Source organism: Meleagris gallopavo, chromosome 3 (genome assembly GCF_905368555.1).
Source record: "Meleagris gallopavo chromosome 3, MGAL_WU_HG_1.1, whole genome shotgun sequence".
NCBI lineage: Eukaryota > Metazoa > Chordata > Aves > Galliformes > Phasianidae > Meleagris > Meleagris gallopavo.
Window position 1 is genome coordinate 53582955 of NC_139406.1, and position 23726 is coordinate 53606680.

Here is a 23726-nt window from a genome sequence, read left to right on the forward strand (position 1 = left end):
TGGTTTGATCCCAGTAATTTAGTGAAATAATGTACATAATTTCTCCTTTTTTTTTAAGTCAGATTTACAGTTGTGTACCCCAAAATAAAATAGTCCTCAGATTGCAGTTTTCAACTCTATTAGCTTTTATGACATCTAGAAATTTCTTCCTCTTATACATAACAGATGCATCCTTCACTATTACGTAGATGCTCTTGTGTGATTAGAATGTTATAAAGTTTGCGTCAGCCTTCCAAATATCTTAGCGTTGTTCTTCATAAAGTGAATTTACTGCACACTGTCTAAATGGGAAATACATTCTGCACTGCAATTCCTGAGCCAAAATCTTTCACTGCTGTAAGATGTCATCAAAAAAGTCGGTGACTTGCAAAAAGAGACTTGAGATAAACAGCAACAAAACGTTATGTTGCAGCAGTCTTTACTCAGAAAGCATTCATAACTTTAGGACAGAGTTTACAGTCTGTGAGCTTACTATTACAAATTCCCAGCCAAAAAGAAAAGCTGAAGAAGCTTACTTCGGAGTGATCCCTTCTCATATTCCAACACAGCTAGTGTATGTGGAACTGCGTTGCTTAAACATCAGTGATAACTGATCACTAAGTGCTGCAAATGAGGCTGAGTCCAAACTTGAGGTAGACTAAAAAGGTAAAGTTGTGGAGAATCAAGGAAAAGGAAGATAGTTTGGGAGCAGAACTGCAAGGCTGAAGGCAGATGTTCACTGGAGGAATCCCAGAACAACTGCCTTTACATCTACTTTTTCTAACTTGGTCCTTATCTAAACAGATACTAAGTTTTCTCTTTCAAACCTACTGAAAGCTAACCCTACTTTTTTATTCTTACTCATATTGGCTTACTGGTGGTCTTCTAAAGCCACCAGTTGTTGATTACCACAGGATTACCACATGAGTCTCCAAAGTGCGCATTTCTCCTGGCTGGAAAGCTTCTGTTGCAGCTGTTGTCTGGTCCTTGGACTCATTTACCTTTACTTCTTTTCCTTAGTTTTTCTTGGGGAGATGACTGATTCTCAAGGCGATCAGTGATGTGTGATTTCTCCTCAGCTACTGAGGGTGTTGTATTTCAGTTCAACATGGAAGTTGTTTAAATTACAGGTCTGTCAAAGGGCACAGAGTACTCATATTTTGTTCTATTTTGCTGAATAGAAGAGGATAGTAGGTAAGCTGCAGAGAAGTATTAGCAAGTAGTAATAAGTGTGTGTGTACATATATAGGGAAAAATAACTTCTTAATCATCTGCAACAAAATGCAAAGTGAACATATGATCTGGCACTCATTTCATCTGTTACTGAGGTATTGCTTCTTTTATCGACCACACTAAACCAGATACTTCTGTCAGAAGAAGAGGAAGTAGTCCAGGAATTACCACGATGGTCTGACTGGTGATCTAGTGGGTAGCAGCCCTGCCCATGTCAGGGGTTAGGGTTAAAAATCACTTAGTTTTAACCCTAACATGGGTTAAAACTTGATCTCTAAGGTCCCTTCCGACCCAAGCCTTTCTAGGATTCTACGACTGGTGGTACTTTGAAAACCTTTCTGTGTAAACTCATACACTCATTGGTTACTTCAAACTATCATGACCTTGATGCATAAGATAACTTTCCTTTTGATCTCCTTTCTTAATTATTACAAACATTTATAAATTATGTATTAGTCTTACTGCCTTTTATACTGTGGTTTGATGATGTGAGGTCTTTTGCAGCTGTGTTGGCTATGTAAGGAGTTCTGACTCTAGGCAGAACGTTCTTTGTGCAAAGAGAAGTGCTGAGCTGTGAATGGGATCAAGGATCCTGCCCTCTATCACTTCACATCACAAAGAAGGCCTACAAACATTTCATGGCTCATCTGAAATGCTGATACACAGTAGCACTGCTACAGGGAAAAAGTGCCTAGTGAGAGGGAGAATTTTCTTGAGTTCTTATTGCTACCTACGCCAGCATGCTCTTAAGCTTTGGCATCAGTTTCCTCTTACAAAAACGTTAGTCTTATCTTCTGGTGTTCTGAAAATAGCCTCAACTTGAACAATCTAGAAAGAAAATGTTTCTGCTAGAATTCTTTCTAAGGACAGTGAAGTTTTTTTTTGTTTTTGCTTTTTGTTCTAATGAGGAGAAAAGAAGCTTCATGATGCTTTATACAGCGTAAGTTATAAATCAGTGATTTTTCAGCACTTTTATAGCCTCATGGCCTGCCTGCATTACTGTGGCAGTGGAACTCAGTATTGTGCAGTTGCCCTATTCTTGCCCTTGGGGTTCCTTTGCCGTCCACAGATGTGGGCTCCCTAAGATCTTAGGATGCTCTGTGCAGGCCTGAGTGGCCAGGACGTACTTGCTGCCAAAACAGTTTACAGGCTGACTTTCATTTGTTGACTTGTGCTTGCCTATTGAAACCTTTCTGTTGTGTTGTGACTGTGTAAGTTATCTCACAGGTTTAATAAAGGAATAGGGAAAGTCCACATGCAAGTAATCTTCACAGCTCCATTAAATGATTTACTGCAAGAACAATGCGAAGAACTAATAAATGGCTCAACATCATGAATCAAGTATTTCAGGCCAATTCTTACCATATGTACTGATACTTGGTATATCAGAAGCACTACATAATATCGGTACGGAAAAATCACAAACTGATACTTGAAGCAAGGGAAGTATTCCTTAAGAGATGTATTTGCAAACACTTGTATGTCAGTGTTTTCATCAGCTCGTTAAAAACCCAAGTATATACATTGGCTTAATGAAGGTGATTTTTTTTTGAGTCATTTGAAACAAATCGGTAGAATTGAATTTTGTAAGGTATGACTCCAGTTTAGCAGTGAACTATTTGCTGACTTCCTCTCCACTCACCCCATCCTTTTTGTTCTCACTGATGTTAATATCAGCACAGATGAGGGATCCACCTGCATGGGTTTTATTGCAGAATCTGTATCTGTGTGCAAGTGTATGTTTATTTTCCTAAAAACTGTGTTATGAACATGGGGACTTTATGCCACAGAGAAATTGTCAGAGAATGTTTTGACTCTTTCTTAGAACCCTTAGGTCAATAGCAGTAATTCATACATAGATTTTTTTATTATTATTTCATTATAACTTACAACTCTCTCTTCTCTTTCCAGGTGGATGCACGGAGCATACCAGTGTTAGCAAAATGGCAAAATTCTTATAGCATTAAAGTTGTACTTCAAGAGCTAAGACGTCTAATGATGTCCAAAGAAAATATGAAGCTTCCACAACCTCCAGAAGGACAAACTTACAACAATTAATTTTAGCTGATTCTCAAACTTCTGTCTTAAAACAACAACCTTCTACTCATGTTAATGTCTTGATTAAATCTCACAATGCAAACACCCACACATTAAAAGAATTTCAGCTGGTATACATGACCTGGACATTTGTAAGAATATATATAATATATGTATGCCCAATATGTTTTCAGGCACTATGGGAGAAAAAGGCAGCACAATTATTTTTTCTCTTACCAAGGCACTGTCATTTAAGCATAAGCCTGGAATAGCCTAAAATTGGAATTCAGGTTTTACAAGATGAAAGCATGACAGGAAGTGTCAGATTGCTGTGGAATAATATATGTTTCTGAAAATAATCTCTTGAGAAGGCAAAATATAAATGGCATGCTTTATCCATCTTGCTTAGTAAAAGAGCTGCAGTTAAAATTTGTTTTAAAGTAGCAGGTACAGTGAATACCATTGCTCATCTTGTTTAATTTTGCAAGGGTGTGGGTACCGACTACTAGTAGTGTCACAAAGTATGTTCAGGATTGTTTTGATACCTGTATTTATAAAATGGGGGGATTAATTTCTGTTAAGCAGCTCCTGTGTGTTACATGTATCGGACATGGCAAATATTTGTTTACAGTCTTTGTTCTAATAAACCATGCATTTAAGTTTTAGTGAAACAAAGGAAATGTATGGATATGTGATTGAGATTAAAGTTAGTCTTAAAATGTAAATAAAATGTGGAAAGTGTCTGAGGCTGTGCCATTTCTATAACAGTGATGTATTATATGTACAGTAACTTGCAGAAGTAATGGAAAGCCAAACATAATATTGCTGCTGGTTTTACATGCACCTTCTATTCTTACGTTTTGTATGCTTAGTTTACTTAGAGGTCAAGGTATTTCTTTTGCTGCAGAGTCTGTCATCTCTGCTACCACTTCTTTATACAAACTTGCACTGTGCATGTAAAGAAAAACAAAAAAGCCAAACAGCCTCCCCTCCTCAAACCAAAAGCAAATATCTCATCTATCAGATTCCCTTATGTCTCTCCTCCAGAATCTTTTGAGAAATGAGCACAACTTTCAAGTGACTGACTTGATCTCTGAGCAGTTTTCAGACCACATTTCTGAAGTCTCTCAGGTCTCTATCATGCAGTTGTTACCTCAATTCATGCATTCTTGCATCTTTCTTTCTTTTATGCTTCTTTCCTTTTTTCTTGTGCCACCTTTGCCACTTCTCAAACACACACACACACAAAAAGAATCTTCTGGAAGCTTTAATGAAAAACCCACACATGTACCACAGATCATCATATCTTCATCTGCGTTTCATGTGTTGTTTTCCTCACTGTCCTTCTACTTAGAATGCCTGTTGCCTCTTAAAAATGTTGGTCTGCGTTTTCAATATTTTTTTTTCTGGTGAGATCGTTGGTTTGGGTTCTGTTACTGATTTCTCATAAGAAAGTAAGCTAGCAGTGTCCTATTGGAAACGAGACCCCTCTTGAAAAATGTGTTTGTTTATTTTGGTGAGAACATCTAACAGTGGGAAGTTGACTGTTTGCATTCAAGGTTTTATTCTTTCAAAAAAGTGAATTTAATCAAAAGCCATCAACAGCCAGGTAACTTTGTTTGATATGCCTTTGCCAATCTCTCATGTAAAGAACCTCCAAAAGCAATAAACTAGATGTTCTTTGCTTTCAGTGGAGAAATTTAATTTTTTTAATACTTTTTATTTTTTACAAATGTGGCACTTCTAGAACTAGTGGAACTATAGCTGCCAGCTACCTCTTGTCTGTATTTATATGATGTGTCATTTGTGACAGTTTGGTGGTTTGGTTGAAGTGCACTGCAATGTTTTCCTACTTAATTTTCATTTGAATGATTTTGATGCCGTTAAATCCTCTTTTCTTACATTGACATTGGTATCTATAATCAGTTACAATAATGGATTCATGCAGTTCTGAGACGTGAATTTTTGGGAAAGTTGCACCATAAACTCGAGAGAATGAGAAACGCTCAGACTATTTACGTGGCTTAAGAGACTATCTTATTGACAGCATGAAAAAGGTCTGGTTGATCACTTGGTCATATCTGATACAAGATCATCCTGCATCATCAAGTCTTCACCCTTGTCTGTTGATCTGTTTGTATCTGTACTAATCTGCATATCCAACTTTAAGCAGACACACTTTGCGTAGGAAAAAACAATGGTGGAGAGAGCTGACCTGAACTCTGACACCAGAGTGTGAGATGACTGAAACATACTCCTGCAGTGGTCTTATGTGTCTTGGATTTCCCTTCTGCTCACAGTGGTACAAGACTGTATGCAACTCCTTATGGAATGTTACAGTGTTTTTGGCTACTGCAACAAGTTGAAAGCCTTCCTTAAGCTGTTCTATTACGTGTGGAAGACTTTAGTGCACAGCTGCTTACTCTCCTCTGGAAGGGTTGCATTGTTTCGCAAATATCTGTGTCTGATCAGCATTTGCCCTGCAATTTGTTTTATCGTGTTGTGTTTCTTTTTGGTAACTTAATTTCCGTGCCAGCATTTGAAATTTCCTCTCCTTAATTTGTGTGATGTTCGTTGGGCAGGATCTGTACGTGCTGTTGTTAGCAAATGTCTGACTTTTTTTTTCCCCTCAGAACTGCATTTGCATGTCTTGCGAAGTAGAGCACCATTTTCAGCCAGTTGCGTGAGGAACGGAGCTCAGAATCTAAATATAGCAATTGTTCTTCAAAGTGCATGTGAAAATTCTTAATTTGCTAGTGGTCCTGAACTGGCGTTTAAAACATTGTGCTCTGAAACTGCTGAAGTTCCTGTGTGCCGCTTTTTCAAGGGAGGGAAGAGTCCGTTGTGAAATAGAGGAGTAAACCAAAAGGTGGTTTCGTGCTTTTAAACCTTAAGATATAACGAGCAATCCTATGGAAACATCCACATTAGTAATAACGTGCCTTACCCATCCGTAGTGAAGTACATGAAGGTGTGCTCCTTGATGGCACGGATCTTCCCAAAAGCATCTTGAGAATACTTGATAGCTGGCAAGGCAGAGCTACTGTGGAATAAATGCGTCATTCACGCTCCTGCAAAATGTTACTGTACAGTGGCTACCAAAAGGAAAATGTCAGCATGTCTTCTGATTTGATCAACCGTAATAATAAACATTTAGGCAATTGTTTGTTTTACGTGGTTACTTTTAAATATATGGTGAGTTTGTGGGAATGTGTTTCCTACGTAGTAGCTTTTGGGGCCATAATTCAGGGCTTAACACCTATTACAATACTCCTCCCCCATGTTTTGATGCAGGGGGATGGTGGAGCAGTTTGCCTGGTAATGGTCCTGTGGCACAGGCAGAGTGTCTGACTACTGCTTGATTTATTCTGGCCTCTGCTTTCTGGAAATGCAGCCGTTGTGCCCCTGGAGTGGCTGTTCTTAGCTGCTGGGAAAGGAGGTGTTGAGCTAATTCTGTATGTTTTGCTGTAACATTTTTTTTTCTTCAGAAGACCTGCTTTGGCACTGGAATTATTCCCTGAAACAGTGAATTGTGCTCTTTCAGTGGCCTTAAAAATAACTTCAAAAGTACAGAAGAACAGATTTCACTATCTGACATCAGCTTTCATAGGATTGAGCGCTCCATTCAGTGTTTAAAACAGCAGTTTTCTACGTTAGCTGGGTGTTAATGCTGTCTGCAATGCTTTGTTGCTGTTGTTTTTTCACTAAATTGATCCATACCTTCTGCTCAATTGATGAACAGTTGTAAGGATGTACAATAAATTTGCATTCCATGTATGTTGTATACCAGCACTCAAGTAGCATTCCCACATTCAAGTAGCTTGTTGTTTTCCTATGTTTACCATTTTGAAATAGTGATAAATATTAAAAGCCTTCTATTATTTATACTAGTGCCAAATGACATGAATGGGTAACGTCATGGGTGATGTTGAGATAATGCACAATTAACCAGATGGCTCTGTTCCTTTTAGGTTTTGGTATGCAAAACTTGCCACAGTAGAGAACTGCAAACCAAGAGCATGGAAGTTGTGATACTGAGATTCTAGGTTAATCAGAGTGATTCGTGATCAGTGGTCCTAAGGTGAAATGTAGATGTGATTAATTCAGTCAGTACTATTAAAGAGGAAAGTCTGAGTTAAATCCTTGTTGCATTTGCCAAAATATTGGACGAATTGCTGGTAACCCTGATCCCCACCTATTCTGGCCTACTGTTTCTTCATGTTTGTTGTTTGCTGGATGGAAGCCCCAAGAAAGTGCGTGATTCCAGATCGTCTGGGTGCTGTGGGGTGCTTGGAGCCATCGGACCTTCCACTGCTGATAAATCTTGAAAGTAACGCCTTGCTGCAGCACTACCATTTCAGGATTCATGGAGCTGATCACAGTCATCTTATTTTGTGTCTTCTCAGATTTCTGTCTCGTGTAATTTTTTTTCTGTATGAAGATTCACAGATAAAATTTATGATCTCTTCTGGCAGAATTAACCTGTAACGATGGATTTGTTACACTATTATCTGACAGTATTTCAAACAGCTGTGTCCTTACAATCAGCATCAAGTGTACGAGTCTTTGCATTTAGAGCAAAGTTCTGCTAAATGAGTTTGATGTTTTTGCTCCTTCAGTGCTGTAACTTGAAGTACTGAAATAATGTGAATTGAAAATATATAGTCATGTTTCTGGTTAGCGATGGTTTTAATATTGCCATTCAATGACTATGACAAGTATTTGCTTCCTTGAGTTGTCATCCAAATTAAACATTGAGTGTTTAAAGCCTTTGTCACCTTGGTTAGCAGTGTGATGGTTATGATTTTTAGAGCGGGATGCTTGGAACAGAGCACTGCTTTGGAAACTCCTCATTTCTCTTTTCAATTGCTAAAATAATAATAATAATAAAATCTAAACTGCTTGTGTTCCTTGAAGTAACAACTATTTCTTCCTGGCATTTCAAAAACACATCTGTTAGGAATTTTTGTGCTATTCAGCATAACAATGTTAATTATTAATCTCTAATGTTTTACTGTATTTATGATTTGATGATTCTGTAATATTTGTGTAATAATCAGTATTAAATCAGATGCCAACAAACACATGCACCCCTTTGCTTGACAGATGCACAAATCGCATCCCCTGTTCTAATAAGCCTGTAGCTGAAGACAAAGAAACAGGCGAGTGAAGGAATTCTTGTAATTGAAATATGCCATTCAGAAATGCTTGATTCTCTGTCTGTAGAAAACTGAGGGCTGATGAAATGTTTGCTCAGTTTTCATACTCTTGCTTCTTCTCAGTGGAAATTACATTGTGTAGTTACCTAGATATACAGATAAGGGGTTGCTTCTTCCTAAGCCAGAGTGTTTTAGCGCGGTTTTTTGCTGTGAGTTGTAGTGTAGCTGCATTTGCGTGTAATTGTTGGGATTTGTTTGATGTCTGCGCTATTTAAAGACAAGTAGTAGAGTTCTGGGGGGTATTAAATTCATGCTGTATTGCTAATGCTGTTTGGAGAGCAGTGGCAATGAGTGGAAAACCTGAGCACTGGGCACAGCCTGGGTTTTCTGCTCTCGTGTTTTGGAATTTTGTCTTCCAGCACTGGGAAATGTACTTCATCGCTGCCTGCAGGCAGGCTAAAATCTGAGCCATTGAAGCTCTTGGTCAAGCAGGGATATCCTTGGGTGATGTTTGGAGATGAACGCTGGTGGTAGAAAGCAGTGCAATCTTTATGTACACTTGACAGGGCTGATTAATAAGCCCTCCAATGTACTTTGCAGAGGAAAGATGAAGGCTCACGTTCAGCATTGATGTGTTAAATATGCTCCCCTGTGCACACAATGACAGCTGAAACACATAGGTTTGGGGTCCAATTCTGATGGGGTCTTTAAGCTTTATGTATTTCTACCACAGGAATTTCTGGTACGGAATGCTTTTACAGCCCCACTGATAATCTATAGTTGCTGCCTTTCTCTAAGTGTTCTGAAAATAACTATTTTTCTGTATCCAGGAGGAATATGTCTTCAAGTTTCTTTGTGGAAACAATAAATGAATGTCCCATGAATGTGTGTGTGCATTTTGCAAGGCCATGGCTGTCTTCTGTGGAGGTGTCACTGGGACACAGGCATGCTTTGCTTTCCTGCAGGCTCACATCTGTGCTCTCCGGCTGGCCATTTGTGCACTGTTCTGGAGTTCATGAAATGTATTTTGAAGAAGCAAGTGTACTGGTGGATTTAAATGAACTAGAGAGCAGGGGAAAAAACTCGGGGCTGATATTTGAAAACCCATTCTTAAGTCTGTTTTGTTTTTTAAAATTTGAATGCACGAGAGGATGCCTGTGAAATCTGTCAGTACAACTGAGAAGCTGCTGCAGAGATCAGGATTGATCATCATTTGATTTGTATAATACACATATACCAGCTTGATCTAACACAACTAGAAAGTGACATCATATAAGTGCCTGTATGTCAGAAGTAAATGGCTTGATTAAGAGCTCTCACCACTTCCTAGTCACTAACTGACAACCAGGAACTATTAATGTTTCATCACTGCTTCAGATGAGACCTTTCCAAACTGACCCATGTGCCAGCAACTGGGGAGCAGCAGCAGCCTTTTGCTCTCCTTTCCCTGTAACCAAAAACACACCCTGGAGGTGGCAAACATTGCAGCATGTAACAGGTTTCTATTTACAGTAAATATGTGACCTGCAACAAGTCTTCTGCTTTCAACTGCCAACCTGCAAACTTCCTGATGTACAAGACCCAAACTGTAGCAAGCCAGGTAGGCAATTTTAAAATTTGTTTTCATCCTATTTTTTAGTGTGAATGATAAACATTTTTTATTGTGTGATTATAGTATTGGGTCAAGATCTTCAGACAGCTCGAAGCACAGCATGTGATCATATCTTTAAAACAATCAAAGCCCCTATCACTGTCATGTGAACATTCCATGAGGAACAGGTGCAATAGTCTTGTTACTGTGGACTGCTTTAAGATCTCTCTGGTGTGAGTGACTCCTTCACCAGTGAGCTCCAGCTCAGACAAGTTCTCGTTGCGTTGAAGGTGCTGGAGGTGTGCATAGCCACAGCAAACCAACCCCAGACACAAACAAGTCCATCTCTGTGTCACAGCCACCCCCATCCTCATGGGGTTTTTCTTTCAGTCTCAAGGTGACTGATTGTTGGCTCATATCGTTCTTCTTGACATCTCAAAGGTTTTGGAAGACACATCATGTCATCACTTTTTTCCTATACAAGACATATGGATGATGGCGAAGAGGGAATGTTGATGGCAGAAGATCATGGCCCTGATCTGATTCATCCTCAGGATTTTAGGAGGCAATGTGGCATCAACAGAAGTAATTTAGCCTATTATGACTGTGAAGAGAGAGAACAGCCAGTGCCCCATGAAAGTTTGGATTATTTGCCTTCACACAGTGGAGTTTATAAGAAGTGGCTACAAGAGAAAACATATGGGTAAATTTATTTTATATATCGTTATAGCCTCTAAGCTTTAGGAAATTTGGCAATCCAGGGAGGTGCCTCCTAGCAGAAGGAAAACATTATGTGCTGTTCCTGTACATAGGAAAATATTTTTATAGAAAGGAGGGGGGCAAGTGGCAAGCAACCTTTGTTTAAAATTGTTTTTTGAGTGCGTATCCCTTTTCTCTTGACAAATTATTGAATATAAGGAAAAGAAGTTATAACTCACTGTATTCAATTTTAAGAGACTTTGCAGAGGTTTGTGGAATGTTCTCTTACTGAGACTTTTCTTGAAATTCACTGTCTCTTAGTGTAATATGTAAGAAACGTGGCATTTGAATCTAAGTTGGGTGGCTTTAGTTCTAAATGACTAAACTAACAAAAGTTATTGTCAGTACATAATTATTATTAGAGATATATGATACAAAAGATGCGAACTAGAAATAAAAATTTGTGTATATTTGCATAATAGAAGCTGTGTCACTGCATTAGTTGCAGAAGAAGACAACAGTAATTTATTTTAAGCAAATTCTGACTGCGCTGCTGAATGCTTAATTATTGATACTCATAAATGAGTTTTGAGATGGCATCAGACAATCACCATCTGGAAGGCAGATTACATTGCAGCTTATACACAATAGCAAACAAACAAAAATCAGTGATGCTTGTTACCCAAATGTCTTTCACCTGAAGTTAGTGTACTGTGAGCATGGGCTTTTGTGAGACACAGTGAGAGAAACAGCCTCTTGCTCATGCACTCATGATTAATAATTAGAAGATCCTGAAAGTGGAACTTGTGTATATAGAGAAGTGCAGCAAATGGTTCTTTGCGGAAGGCTGAGAAATAACTGTGTTCTCCTGCTTCTAGAAAAGAGTGGGATCGATGGTTGCTGATGGGGTTAATTGGAACAGCAGTTGGGATGCTGGGGTTTTTGACTCATCAGATAGTTGATTCTCTCTTCAAATTGAAATGGGACCTGGTGGAAAGTTACCTGAAGGTAAGCAAAAGAAAGTTAGATTGACCTCCTCTGTACTCATTTGTTGGAAAACCCACATGAAGATTTAACTCACTAGAGGTTCTGCCTGTCTAGATGGGTATAGATGTCAGATATCCTGTGGTTCTTTGTGTGGACATGTTCCTTTTCTCCAACTTACCTTCAATTGCAGTTTAATATCTAGTGGCTTTCTTAGAAGACTGATGAAAGTAGTCTTTTATAGTCTTGTGGTCTTCCTTGTGACAAAATGAAAGGAGCATGTGCTATGTCATGTATTGTCGATGCCAAAGACAAAGGATTAGGTTTCCCTTAAGACACTTAATAAGTATGCCATTCAGCTATCAGCTTCCTCAGTCAGGTGCACTAAGAATATTACCAGCAAGTAAGGAGGAAAATGAAATATAAGGAATTTGAACATAAGCAAAAGCTTTTTTCATTATTTTGTGATCAAGCCCTGGGAAAAGGTTGCTGAGAGAAACTGTGGATTCTCCACCCTTGGAGACTCAAAATCTGACTGCACATAGCCCTGACTAACCTGATTTAGCTGAACCTACTTTGAGTCTCTGTCTGGACTAAGTGATCTCCAGATGTGCCTTCTAACTTATTCTGTGAAATCAGGATAATGGACAATCAAGATAATGCTGCCAATTGCTGAAGGAGGTCTCAATTTCTTGTCAGAAATGCAAGTGAAAACGTTTTCTGTGGATGAGATGGAAGCTGAAGATATCTAAGGGAATATCCAATAAATAGGCAGGTTTAAGTTTTCCATGAGGAAAGCATATGTAATGCTCTTGAAATCCTACTTCCCTGTATATTTCACATACAAACTAATTATATGTTTATAAAATATATTAAACAATGGATGAATACACATATATACATGCATATGAGTATGTGTACTTATATACATAGTTGTGTGTGTGTATATATGCACTGAGGTACAACTAAATTCATAGAAAGAAACCACAGTTTGACTCCAGGGCACAACCACAACACACATTGCTGACCTGTTGTATTATAACATTTGTCGTATTGTATTAAACTAACATAGAGGACAGCAGGTAAGCTCTCCCAGGCTCTGAAAGAAGTACAAATGTTTAACCTTCCCACCCACCTCCTTCAGCTGCAGATGAGCAAGGCTCATCATTGTGCTTTCCTGTTTGGCTGTGCTGCATTATATGTTATCAAAAGTCTTGGTATGAGATGTTGACGGAAAGGCTGCGGTGACCTGCTGTAATACCACGACCTCTGAAATGCAAGGTTGTGTTTCACCTGCACACACAGTGAATCTCAACCCAGCGCTGTGGAAAGAGACAAAGCATGTGGGAGCTGCGGAGCAATGGAAACAGTATGGCTGCAGTCAGCCCAAGCACAAACAAACCCAAAACCAGGGAGACTGAAAGGCAATTTTAAATGTGAGAAGGCATGGTTTAAGTGATGTTCCTTTTGTTAAAATGGAACAAGAAGAGCTTCCTTAGAAGTACTCTGTTTATTCATAAGAGCTGCAAATTCATGAAGGAATGACCTTGAAGCCTCAGTTCAAGAGCACATCTCCTGAGGGCTCCATTTAGTGATTTCTTGTGCGTATTCTTAAAGTCCCTTTCCTCTTGTTCCCAAAAGGGCCTTGATGAGTAACAATGCATCCCTTACAGCGTTTGCAGAGATGGGCAAAATGGCCCAGAAAAAAATCACGACTTGGCATGCTGGCCTTTAGCTTACTGTTGTGTCAGTCCTTTTAAAGAAACTGCACTACTTTTATTTTGTTGGTTTTTTTCCCTGCACATTCTACCTGCAGATGATTACAAAGCAGGGCATATAGCCAGTACACAGGTGCTGAAGTAACGATTTCTTTGTAAACTGGGCAGGATGGCAACTTCCACCTGGTGTGGGTGTGTGTGCTGGGTCCCGGACTGGCCATGGTCCTCGTGTCCTCAAGTTTGGTGCTGGTGAGTGCTGACTTTTGTGCAAAGAGCCCACAGTGCTGCAGTAACCCAAATCTCATGTTCTTCCAAATATTGTTTAATTAAGTATTTTGTATATATTTATGTAAAATCTCTTACAACCCAACTGGGAAGGCTGTTTTTGGCCTTCAGCTTAAGGCTAAATTCTGCTGCCCGTAAGTTGTGTAGAACTGTCTGGGGTGAGATCCGTGGTGGCAGCCATGCAATTTGCACTTGGTGTGTGGTGTCTGTAAAATAAATATGAGTGGCAACTGTTGGAATACGTGAGAATTTGGTGTTTGGAAGGGGCCTGAGCCAAAGGCCATCGGGCCGTATGAAAACTACTGTTGGTTTTAGACTGATCTTTTAGCTGTGCTGTGTGGGTATCACTTGCAGCCTAGATCAGTGCTTTTACAAGACTGTAAGGCGAGAGCATAGAGTCTTGCTGCCATTTACTGCTCTGCTGCGCTCAGTTTAGTTACAGAAAAGCTATTAACAGCACAGGTGACAGAAAAATTGAACGTTTTACTGAACTTCCCAGAAGTCTGGCTGCATGAGGAAAGGGGATTTTGCTATGGCACAGGTGGTAACTGACCAATTTAGTTAAGTACAGCCGTGCTGACTGAGTGAACATTGCAGGCTCACAACCACCTGCCCCTGTGGTAACCCAAGGAGTGTTTCCCTCTGGTATGCCCAAGCAGGCTGCAGATGCCCCATCCCTGGGGACATTCAAGGCCAGGCTGGATGTGGCTCTGGGCAGCCTGGTCTAGTGGTTGGCAACCCTGCACATAGTAGGGGGGTTGAAACTAGGTGATCATTGTGGACTATTTCAACCCAGCCCATTCTATGAACCTGTGTGCAGGATACAGGGACTTGACTGTAGGGCTCAGGGCAGAGGTGTGCCCTCTGCAGTCATCTTCTCTCCCTTCCCCATGCATGGCAACTGCTGAGAACACACATCTCTGTGTTGCCAGAAATTATATTTGTGCATGCACTGTTAGCTCTGGCAAATTTTGTTCATGAGCAAGATGAGATCTGGACTTACAGACTGCATCCATAGATGTGTCTGGAAGGATACGAGCACAAACTCTGCTAATTATTTTTTCCTTTTGCAGTTCTTTTGTCCAGCTGGTTCACCATCTGGCTTGCCTGAAATCATTGGATATTTGAATGGCACTTCTATTCAACATCTATTTAACATCAAAACCTTCCTAGGGACCTTTGTCTCATGCGTGCTGGCTGTAGCCTCTGGACTCTTCTGTGGGCTGGAAGGTCCCATGGTCCATTTAGGGTAAGAAATGCCGAAGTTAAAGCTATCAGACTGTGAGATGGCTTTGCAGTGTCTTGCTTGGTGGCAACATTGTCTTCAAAACTCCCTTGTTGCATTAGTACCAGTGGTGGTGTGCTGTCCCCTCCTTTTCACTAGCACACCTGTTCAAGCCATGCAGTGTGTTTTAAACATTGGCTGAATTTCTCTGTATGACTCTGAGCGGGGTTCAGTAAGTAACTATCTGGACAACTGATGAGGTAGCTTACAATGTGCTGAGAAAGCAGGGGAGACTGAATTGGCAAAACTGCTGTTGGCCTGGAGCAATGTTGGCTGCTTTGCATCTACTGTAATTGCTTTTAGCTGTGCAAAGTCAGTGCAAAAATAAAGGCAGGTTCAGGTGGCTGCACACAAAATGGGCAATGTTTTTGCACCCACTTGCACAGGTGCTGAGATTCTGCAAGGCCATCTATTTGGAAATGACTTCTGCTACACTTCATTACTATTATTAAGCCATATCTTGAGAAGAGTTGGTGAAATTGGTCTCTGCTAACATGTTGTAGATCACTTGTTGGCTAGTTCACTGTTTTACTTCTGATCCTTTTTGGCTTTGGAAAGCATTCATTCTTGAGGTTTGTTCTCTTTGCTGACCTGACCTGCTACTCTGTCAGCTTTTATTTATTTATTATTTATCTGAATGGAGGTGTAGCACCCTTGGGGATGACTCAGATTTTCAAAAATAGGAGAGCATACTTGGTCAGAGGAGCCGCAAACTTTTCGGACAGTGATTACCGTCAGATTTCTTTTGTTTTCTTTGCCTTCAGACCTCTGTCTCTAGGAGTTCAGAGACTGCAGCTGTGATGTTTTTCTTCTGTGCTAGGTTGGTAACAGTGATGCCTGAGCCAAAGAATGGAATCATATTTCCATGAAGAAATTCAGTGTGGTATTAATGTGATGCCTTTTCAAAACACAGGAACTAAAAGCTAATTTAACTTAATTTAATTGGAACCCTCTACCATTTTTATTAAACATAAACACACAAGTTGCTAAAAGCCTCTGAGAGACTCCTTATGACCACTAGTTTAAGTCTTGTAGAGAAGTCTTCCAAGATTATACAGTGAATGGATTTTTCATTTCACTAAGGGATTTTTTTTTTTTTTTTTTTTTTTTTTCCCCCCCCCATTTAAATGTAGTTTGACATGCTGCCTGGGAACATATTGTAATAATTTAAATCATTACGCATCTTCTGTCAGAAGCAGAGCTGTTCTGCCTGCTGTGGTCATTAACCTGGGGGCAGATGTTTGAAACTACGGGCTGTAGTCTGATGGGTCACCACACTTGGGCAGACACTAACATGTGGTTCTTCAAAAGGCATTTTACGATCAATCATCACAGTACTCCTTGCAAAAAAAGCCATTTAAGTCTCTCAGTTAAGAATCTGAAAATCTTTAAGAGTCTCCTGCTTTTTGTCAACAGGATTTTGCATATTTAAAAGATGTGTTCAAGTTTTTTCTTGTTTAAATCTGTTGAAGCCAATTTAGCTTTGCTGCTGTTCACTGACTGAGGCTCTGTCCTCCCCTGCTTTGAGCTGGGGCTGATTTATGAACAGTTTACTGAAGAGTGCTCTCAATTATACATCACCGCTTTTAGGGCTATCCTGGGTTGTGGCCTGAGCCAGCTGCAGTCGGACACACTTGGCATCCACCTTCCCTTCTTCACCAGGTTCCGGAATTCAGCTGATAAGTAAGTGATGGGCAGGGCATAGACTGGTGACTCCCCCAAACCCTACGTGCTTCAAGGGTACCTTTCATCTCATGCAGGAATGGAGATGCTGCTCCACTGGTCTTTTGGTCTTCCTGCTGTTTGTCACTTTGTAGTGGAAGAAAACTCACCATACTTAATAAATTTAATCCTTCACAAATGGTTCTATTGTAGGCTTGTGGAAAAGAATGCATTAATACTAAAGATCTTTTTCCATTGCCCTCTTGGCTGTAAAAGGAAGAGTTTAAGAAATGTGAGAGTTTCAGCTATGAGCTTGATCACCATATTAAGAGTCTCAGCTCAAGGAAGAGGAAATGATGGGGATTCCACAATGTGCACAAAGGGCCCTTAGCTTCCTTTCTTCGTTTAAAAAAAGTAAATGGTTGTGTCACTTGCTTTTTTTTTTATCTGCCTCTTCTCTGCCGTATGTATCTGCAAGGTAACTCTGGTAAACTCTCTCTTGTGAACAGTTCTACTGAAATTAATGAGATTAATTCCCAGAAAAAGAAATTACAAACCTGCTTATGTCTTACAGCTGGTATTTATTGTGTATTTATATAAAATACACAAGTACAAAAGCTCAAGTGATGCTGACTTTTCTAGAGCAAGAAAAAAAGAAGGACTCACATCTTAATTTCCTGAGAAAAATAAAGTAACGATAGGAAAAAATCAAATGAATGGCAACTGTGAACTATATGCTGCTTGCAAATAAGTAAAAAAACATAGGAGGGGAGAATGGGATTCCCTTTGCCTTTATTGTCTAGGAGGAAGTTTTTCACTCAAAGGATGGTAATGCACTGAACAGGTTGTGGATGCCCCATTCCTGGAGGCATTCAAGGCCAGGCTGGATGTGGCTCTGGGCACCATGGTCTGGTGGTTGGTGACCCTGCACATAGCAGGGGGATTGAAACTAGGTGATCATTGTGGTCCTTTTCGACCCAAACCACTCTTTGATCATTTCATTGGATGGGGCTCTGGGCAGCCTGGTCTAGTATTAAATGGGGAGATTGGTGGTCCTGCTTGTGGCACTGGGGTTGGAGATTCATGATCCTTGAGGTCCCTTCCAACCCTGGCCATTCTGTGATTCAAGGTCAATCATTTAAATAAATCAGAAGAGCCTGATGTAGTTGTAGGTATTCTCATTCATTGCAGGGGAGCTGGGCTAGATGGCCTTTAAAGGTCCCTTCCAACTCAGTTTATATGATTCTATGATTTTAAGTTTTAGTTCCTGCTTGCAGACAGGAACTATCCTTGGAAAGACATGGTGTGTTGAAGTCTTCTTTACAAAATAATTACTTCTTAAAAACAGAAAGAGATTTCAGTCTGAGCAAAACCTCGCTCCCTTTACAAAGATCAGGATGAAAAAGTTCAGCTCCCTGTTGTCTTTTGGAGTTATTACATAGGCTTGGTGCCTCTCCCAGTGCTGCCACAGGCAAAGCAGTAATTCAACCAGCAGGAGTTGTGGAAGGATCCTACGGCTTCCATCCAGCAGGCAGCTGTAAGAGATCTGTACAAGGGGTCTCATTTCATTATTAATTGTCACTGCTGGTGTGATGCACAGCATGCGCAAATAACTGGAACAGAAAGTGAGAGATGTCCAAGCAAATTTCCTCTAGCTGCAGTACCTTTTGAGTTCTTCACTGCTGAAAATAATGTTCCTGTGCAGATAAAACATGCAGTAAAAAATCTGTGTACCAATGGTGTACAACCCCGTTAGTTGTAAATTACCAGATGTGAAGTTGCCTATGTGACTTTGCTGATGGACTCCTCCTCAGTCCTTCGAGGAGAGGGTCCTTGTAAGGACTTCAACACGTGAACTTTCTAATCTTTTCCTTTTATAGTTTTTTTCCTTTTTTTTTTTTTTTTTTCCTTTTCTTTTCTGTCCATTACCCTTACTGCCTCCCATCTTGGTGCTTACAAAATTTGTGGATACCCTGGAAAAGTCAAAAGGACCACCTAATGTAGGGTTCGTATTTTCAGAAGACCAGTCAGATATATACATAACATACATTTATTTCTGAGAAATTATGATTTTTAATACTCAAAATACTGAAGTACTTTTGTGTAATGTTAATCCTAGCTAGTACTGAGTACACGTTTCTGCAAATCATCCCTTAGAGTCTCAGGGAGCACATTCAGAAGATGCAAGTTTTATAAGCTGGTAAGCACTGTTATGTGTGTCAGCATCAGCACAGTATCCTTTGCAAAGGCTGCACTTAAATACATTTTTCCAAGGTAAAACTCTTTCACACTCTTATTTCCTCTTTCTGTATCCTTCCCATTGTTCTGCATGCTACAGCTGACCCCCACCTCACTACAAGCCTCACTACAACCTCCTTTCAGGGAGTTGTAAATGAGCAATAAGGCCTCCCCTGAGCCTTCTCTTCTCAGACTGCACAATCCCAGCTCCCTCAGCCCCTCCCCATAGTACTTGTGCTCCAGACCCCTCAGAGCTTCATAGCCCTTCTCTGGACACATGCCAGGGTCTCAATGTCTTTCTTGTAGTGAGGGGCCCAAAACTGAACGCAGTGCTCGGAGTACAGCCTCACCAGAGCTGAGTACAGAGGGACGATCACCTCCCTGCTCCTGCTGGCTGCACTATGTGAAATGTTATGTCTGCCTTGCATTTATTACACTGTTCAGCAACACTTCAGCATCTTGCTGTCATGGCATTGCATTTCTCATGTGATATTCTAGGATTGAGGATTTTTTCAAGGCTGAAGATCAGGAAAGAGAAAAATTGCTATGGTATGAAGGAAATCTGTGAATGAATTGTCATTTCCCCTTTCCTGCTGACTGAAAGCCCTAAGAGTTCAGAGTATGATTATGTAATACTTTACTACAGTATGGGGTGCTTTGGTCACTGTTGCTACTGGATTCTCATGTGTTCTCCACAAGCCCCAGTATTGAAATCACTGTATTGCTAATCTGCCAAGTAGTCCCAGGAACTTGACTCATGAGAATCAAATCTGAGACTAGATCTGAATTCAGAACCTAGTGATGAAAGGTGTCATAATAACCCCACAATTAACCGTCAGGTCTTTAAATTCAGTTCTATAAAACTCATATTTGAATTGAAACTGTGATTCTGGAGGGTTTTTTTTTTTCTTATTTGTTTTGGTTGTTTTTTTTCAGTTAGCCAGGTGTTGCCTCTACTACTTGTTGCAGGCGCAGCTTCATTACAGCTGGTGCGGGAGCAGGAATAGCTTCAGTATTTCGTGCCCCTATTGGCGGGCTCTTGTTCACGCTGGAGGAGGTGTCTTCCTTCTGGGACATCAGGCTGGCCTGGCAAACCTTCTTTTGCTGCTTGACAGCTACCTTCACCACAGATTTGCTGTCCTCTTCGCTCTATGGGTTTGTTTACAGAGGTCACTTCGGATTTTTTGAAGCAGAAAAAAGAATTCTGTTTTGGGTATGTACTGTGTGGATGTGGAAGGAATGAGATGCTGGGTTTTAGGTTTGTTTCTCTCAACATTATTCTTGGGGGAATAGCAGGAAATTGGGACCGAAAAGGAAGAAGAATAGTGTATGTGTGATTATCAGATCAGTGGACGCAGGAGCCTTCGTGCCTTATGTCTGGCAATCACTTGGATAAAAGACAGCTGTTTTGCAGTCCCTACTTAAATAGAAAAGCTCATTTTACATTGTAGTACAAGATGTTCAATGACTTCTTCTGAGGCTGGCTTAAGCTCTCCTTTGTTGCTGCAGACATTGCCGTACTGTGGCCCTGTTCTTTTGTGCTTACAGATTAAACATTTAAAAACATAATCTCTGTTTGTTCCTGGTTTCACAACAGAGGTGACCTTCAGCCTTTATTTCTTCCAGCATGACACAACCTTATGCTTTCAATTTTACCTTGTGTCTACCTAAAAATAGTTGCTTTTATTATGTCTTTCACTCACCTTCATTGCGAGATGATTCAATGGTGGTGTGTGAGAATCAAGATCTTCACTCCTTGTCTGAATACTCTTTGTATTATGATGTCACTTGAAAGTCATTTAGAGGGATAAAAATAAAATCCTGGTCTCACGAACCCCAGTCCACTTTCTGGTATTAAGTAACTTTTCTCCTAAGGTAATTCCCTGATCATTTTAATTGGTCTCTGTATTTCTTCTGATTTGTATTTCTCTATCAATGCGCAAAAAAAAAAAAAAAAGATTTTCCATATGTAGGCATATTATGATTTGGAAAACAGGCAACTTTTTTAATATGCGCATGCTATGCAAAAGTATTTGAGGTCTATTTGCTTTACCACAACTTTAGCTGGGGTAATGGGAGAAGATAGTGGTTTTCAACTCAAATCCTTTTTGTGGACCAACTCACCATGCAGTCTGATGAACACCTGCAGTGACACAACCAAGATGACATAAATTTGTGGCAGAAAGGTGAGACTAAGTGAATAGGGAAGAGTTCAGGCCTGCTGAAGACAGCTTTATTTCTGAAGCCAAAGGATTGTGTAATGGACAGCTGCACATACAGAGGAGAGTAAATTTACTTTGGTGGCTATTTTACAATAAACATGGCTCTTTCAACACTCCTTTCAAGATATTTTCAAAAAAGTGTGCTGGATTCTCTCTCCAATCTTCTCTTAGTGTCATTAGCAGGAAAAGCTAACTTACTATCAGTGTGGCTTCTGTCAGGGTTGAATAGTTTTTGGCTCTCAAGTTGGTGAGATAACTAGAAATATTTTCATTTCACTGAACCCTAGGCTCAGGGGAAATTTTGCTTCTTTTATGTTTTGTGGCGTTAACCAACACAGTTTACAGTGGATAAACTCTAAATTGAAAGCCTGTGGGTTTTGTTTCTCAGAAAACTGTTTTCTTTAGTACCTTCAATTTAAGATAAGGTTACAAGAATTTATTGTACTCCAGAGCTTGAGATTTTCAGGAAGCTTCACTTTAATTTTATGTAGGCCATTGGATGTTTTGTAAAGGTGAAGACTGTTCTATAGCAAACAGATTTTTTCCTGATGACTGGTCAAAGCCTGTGGCTGACACTGACAAGAACATTATACCCTGCCACTACTTCCAGTTGAGCTATTCCTTTCTGAATTTTAATATCTTAAACATTAGATCTCTTTAAATCCCTTGGAAAAGGATGGATTTTGATGCAGCTGATGGTAAAAAATAATATCACTGAAGGTTTGGTTTGCATGTACAATATGTTCATATACAATTGTTGTAGTCCAGTGAAAAGGCAAGATAAACCTACAGCCACTCTTGACTTCCTCTGAGTGCATCTCCAAGTGTTGAGCTCCTAGTTGTCTGGGAGTGAAAGCTGGGATTCTGCCTTGCTTAGACCAGACCAGGTCTCTCAGTCTGCAGCACCCATGGATCAGCTCTTCAGGCCTGACTGGATTTCAGCTCTGGCGCTATTCTTCTAGATCATACCATCAGCGCTTAGCTCAGCCTTCTGGTAGACTTGTTAAAATTTTCACTATTTGCTGGAAGATGTATGAGAATAAGATTAAGGAAAAAGAATAAAAAGAGGAAGAAAAAATAATTTGAGTAGGAGGTCCTATGGGCTTCTTCAAGCAATTCAAGGAAGGATGCCAATTTCTCTTATAACTACCCCAAGTATTATCCTAGTGCAGTTTTGAAGCCATTCCTTCATGTGTGCCCCTATTTCTCTCTTCCAGTTAGCTTTTTGAATGTTTCATCATCTCTTACTTTGTCCAGATCCTAATCTTGAAAAAAAAATCACCATGTATCTCTAAGCCTGGGCTAAAGAAATAATATCCTCACAGCTTTTAATAGATATCCACCAATCTATTGACCTCTTTTTGTTGACTGGAAGATAATATTAAGGCATGATACTGCTCTAATCCTTGTTGCCTGTTGTGGAATTGAGCAGAAAATTTAATTCCTATTCCAGCTGCCAGATTATATCCTACATTTGTGATCTGTTTTTCTGTGAGTTGTTCCAGATCAGCATCAATTTTCAGCTGTACTTAGCGTTTAAAAATGCACTCAATTCACATGGTTGAATTGAGGCTGACAATGAATCATAGAATGTTTTTGGTTGGAAGGGACCTTTAAGATCATCGAGTTCCAACCCCTGCTATAGGCAGGGACACCTCCCTCCAGTCCATCCAGCCTGACAGTAAATAACTTCTTCCTTGTCTAGTCTAAATCTACCGTCTTCCAGTTTAAAACAATTTCCCCTTATCCTGTTGCTACGTACCCTTATAAAAAGTGCCACCACGGCTTTCCTGTAGGCCCCTTCCAGGTACTGGAAGGCTGCTATAAGGTCTCCTCGGAGCCTTCTCTTCTCCAGGATGAAGAGCCTCTCACAACCTGTCCTCATAGGGGAGGTGCTCCAGCCCTCTTATCATCTTTGTGGCCCTCCTCTGGACCTGCACCAACAGCTCCATGTCCTTCTGGTTTGGGGCGCTTCAGAACTGGATGCAGTATTCCAAGTGTGGTCTCACAAGAACAGAGTAGAGGGGCAAAATCACCTCCCTACATATGCTGGTCACGCTTCTCTTGATCCAACTCAGAATGCAGTTGGCTTTCTGGGCTGTAAATGCACATTGCCAGCTCATGTTGAATCTTTCATCAACTGACACTCTGAAATGCTTCTCTTCGGGGCTGCTCTAGCCCAACCTGTATCTGTGCTTAGGATTGTCCTGACCCAAGTTAACTTTCCAAAATTATGAGGTAGATATAGATACCGTGAACAAGGCTCTGGTCCAGCAAAATCTTTCAAACTGCACCACTCAGACCAGTGTGTCATTATTTGGGGGTAACCTGAGGTGCTGAGTGTTTGTGGTAACTGCAGCACATCATAGAATTTTCTGCTAGATTCATTACTATTCCCCAGGGAAAGATGGGCCCAAGAGAATACTTCTTTCCTTAACTTACTGCTTTATGTGCTCAACTCCTTAACAGTCATTGAGGAATGAAAATAACTGGCTAATGGATCTATCTGTGACAATGATAGTGTCTACTTGCTGCCTCCACTGCTGTGAGGTGTGTAAGAGCAGTACACTGCCTCAAGTGAGACTGGCCTTAAATTAACTAGCTGCATCCCTAAAACATAAGGAAAGATGGAAA

General features: G+C 40.2%; 2 protein-coding genes across 6 annotated transcripts in view; both read left to right on the top strand.

Annotated features, from left to right (window-relative positions):
• The window catches only part of UBE2V2 (ubiquitin conjugating enzyme E2 V2), a 29408-nt gene extending 25418 nt beyond the window's left edge, over nucleotides 1–3990 (top strand). For 4 of the 5 annotated variants that reach the window (XM_085221063.1, XM_085221064.1, XM_085221065.1 and 1 more), the window contains one exon: nucleotides 3124–3990. In XM_085221063.1, coding sequence (XP_085077189.1) covers nucleotides 3124–3270 — 147 coding nt within the window. In that variant the 3' untranslated portion in view covers nucleotides 3271–3990. The remainder of the gene's footprint in view (nucleotides 1–3123) is intronic. The other variant, XM_085221066.1, reaches the window with a different exon arrangement.
• Nucleotides 3991–4135: 145 nt separating this feature from the next.
• Nucleotides 4136–23726, top strand: part of LOC104910315 (chloride channel protein C-like) — an 82088-nt gene continuing 62497 nt past the window's right edge. Inside the window, exons 1-7 of the mRNA XM_085221061.1 lie at nucleotides 4136–10008; nucleotides 10441–10702; nucleotides 11577–11706; nucleotides 13569–13649; nucleotides 14759–14934; nucleotides 16561–16653; nucleotides 19840–20083. Of these exons, the coding sequence (XP_085077187.1) occupies nucleotides 10458–10702; nucleotides 11577–11706; nucleotides 13569–13649; nucleotides 14759–14934; nucleotides 16561–16653; nucleotides 19840–20083 (969 nt within the window). The 5' untranslated portion in view covers nucleotides 4136–10008; nucleotides 10441–10457. The remainder of the gene's footprint in view (nucleotides 10009–10440; nucleotides 10703–11576; nucleotides 11707–13568; nucleotides 13650–14758; nucleotides 14935–16560; nucleotides 16654–19839; nucleotides 20084–23726) is intronic.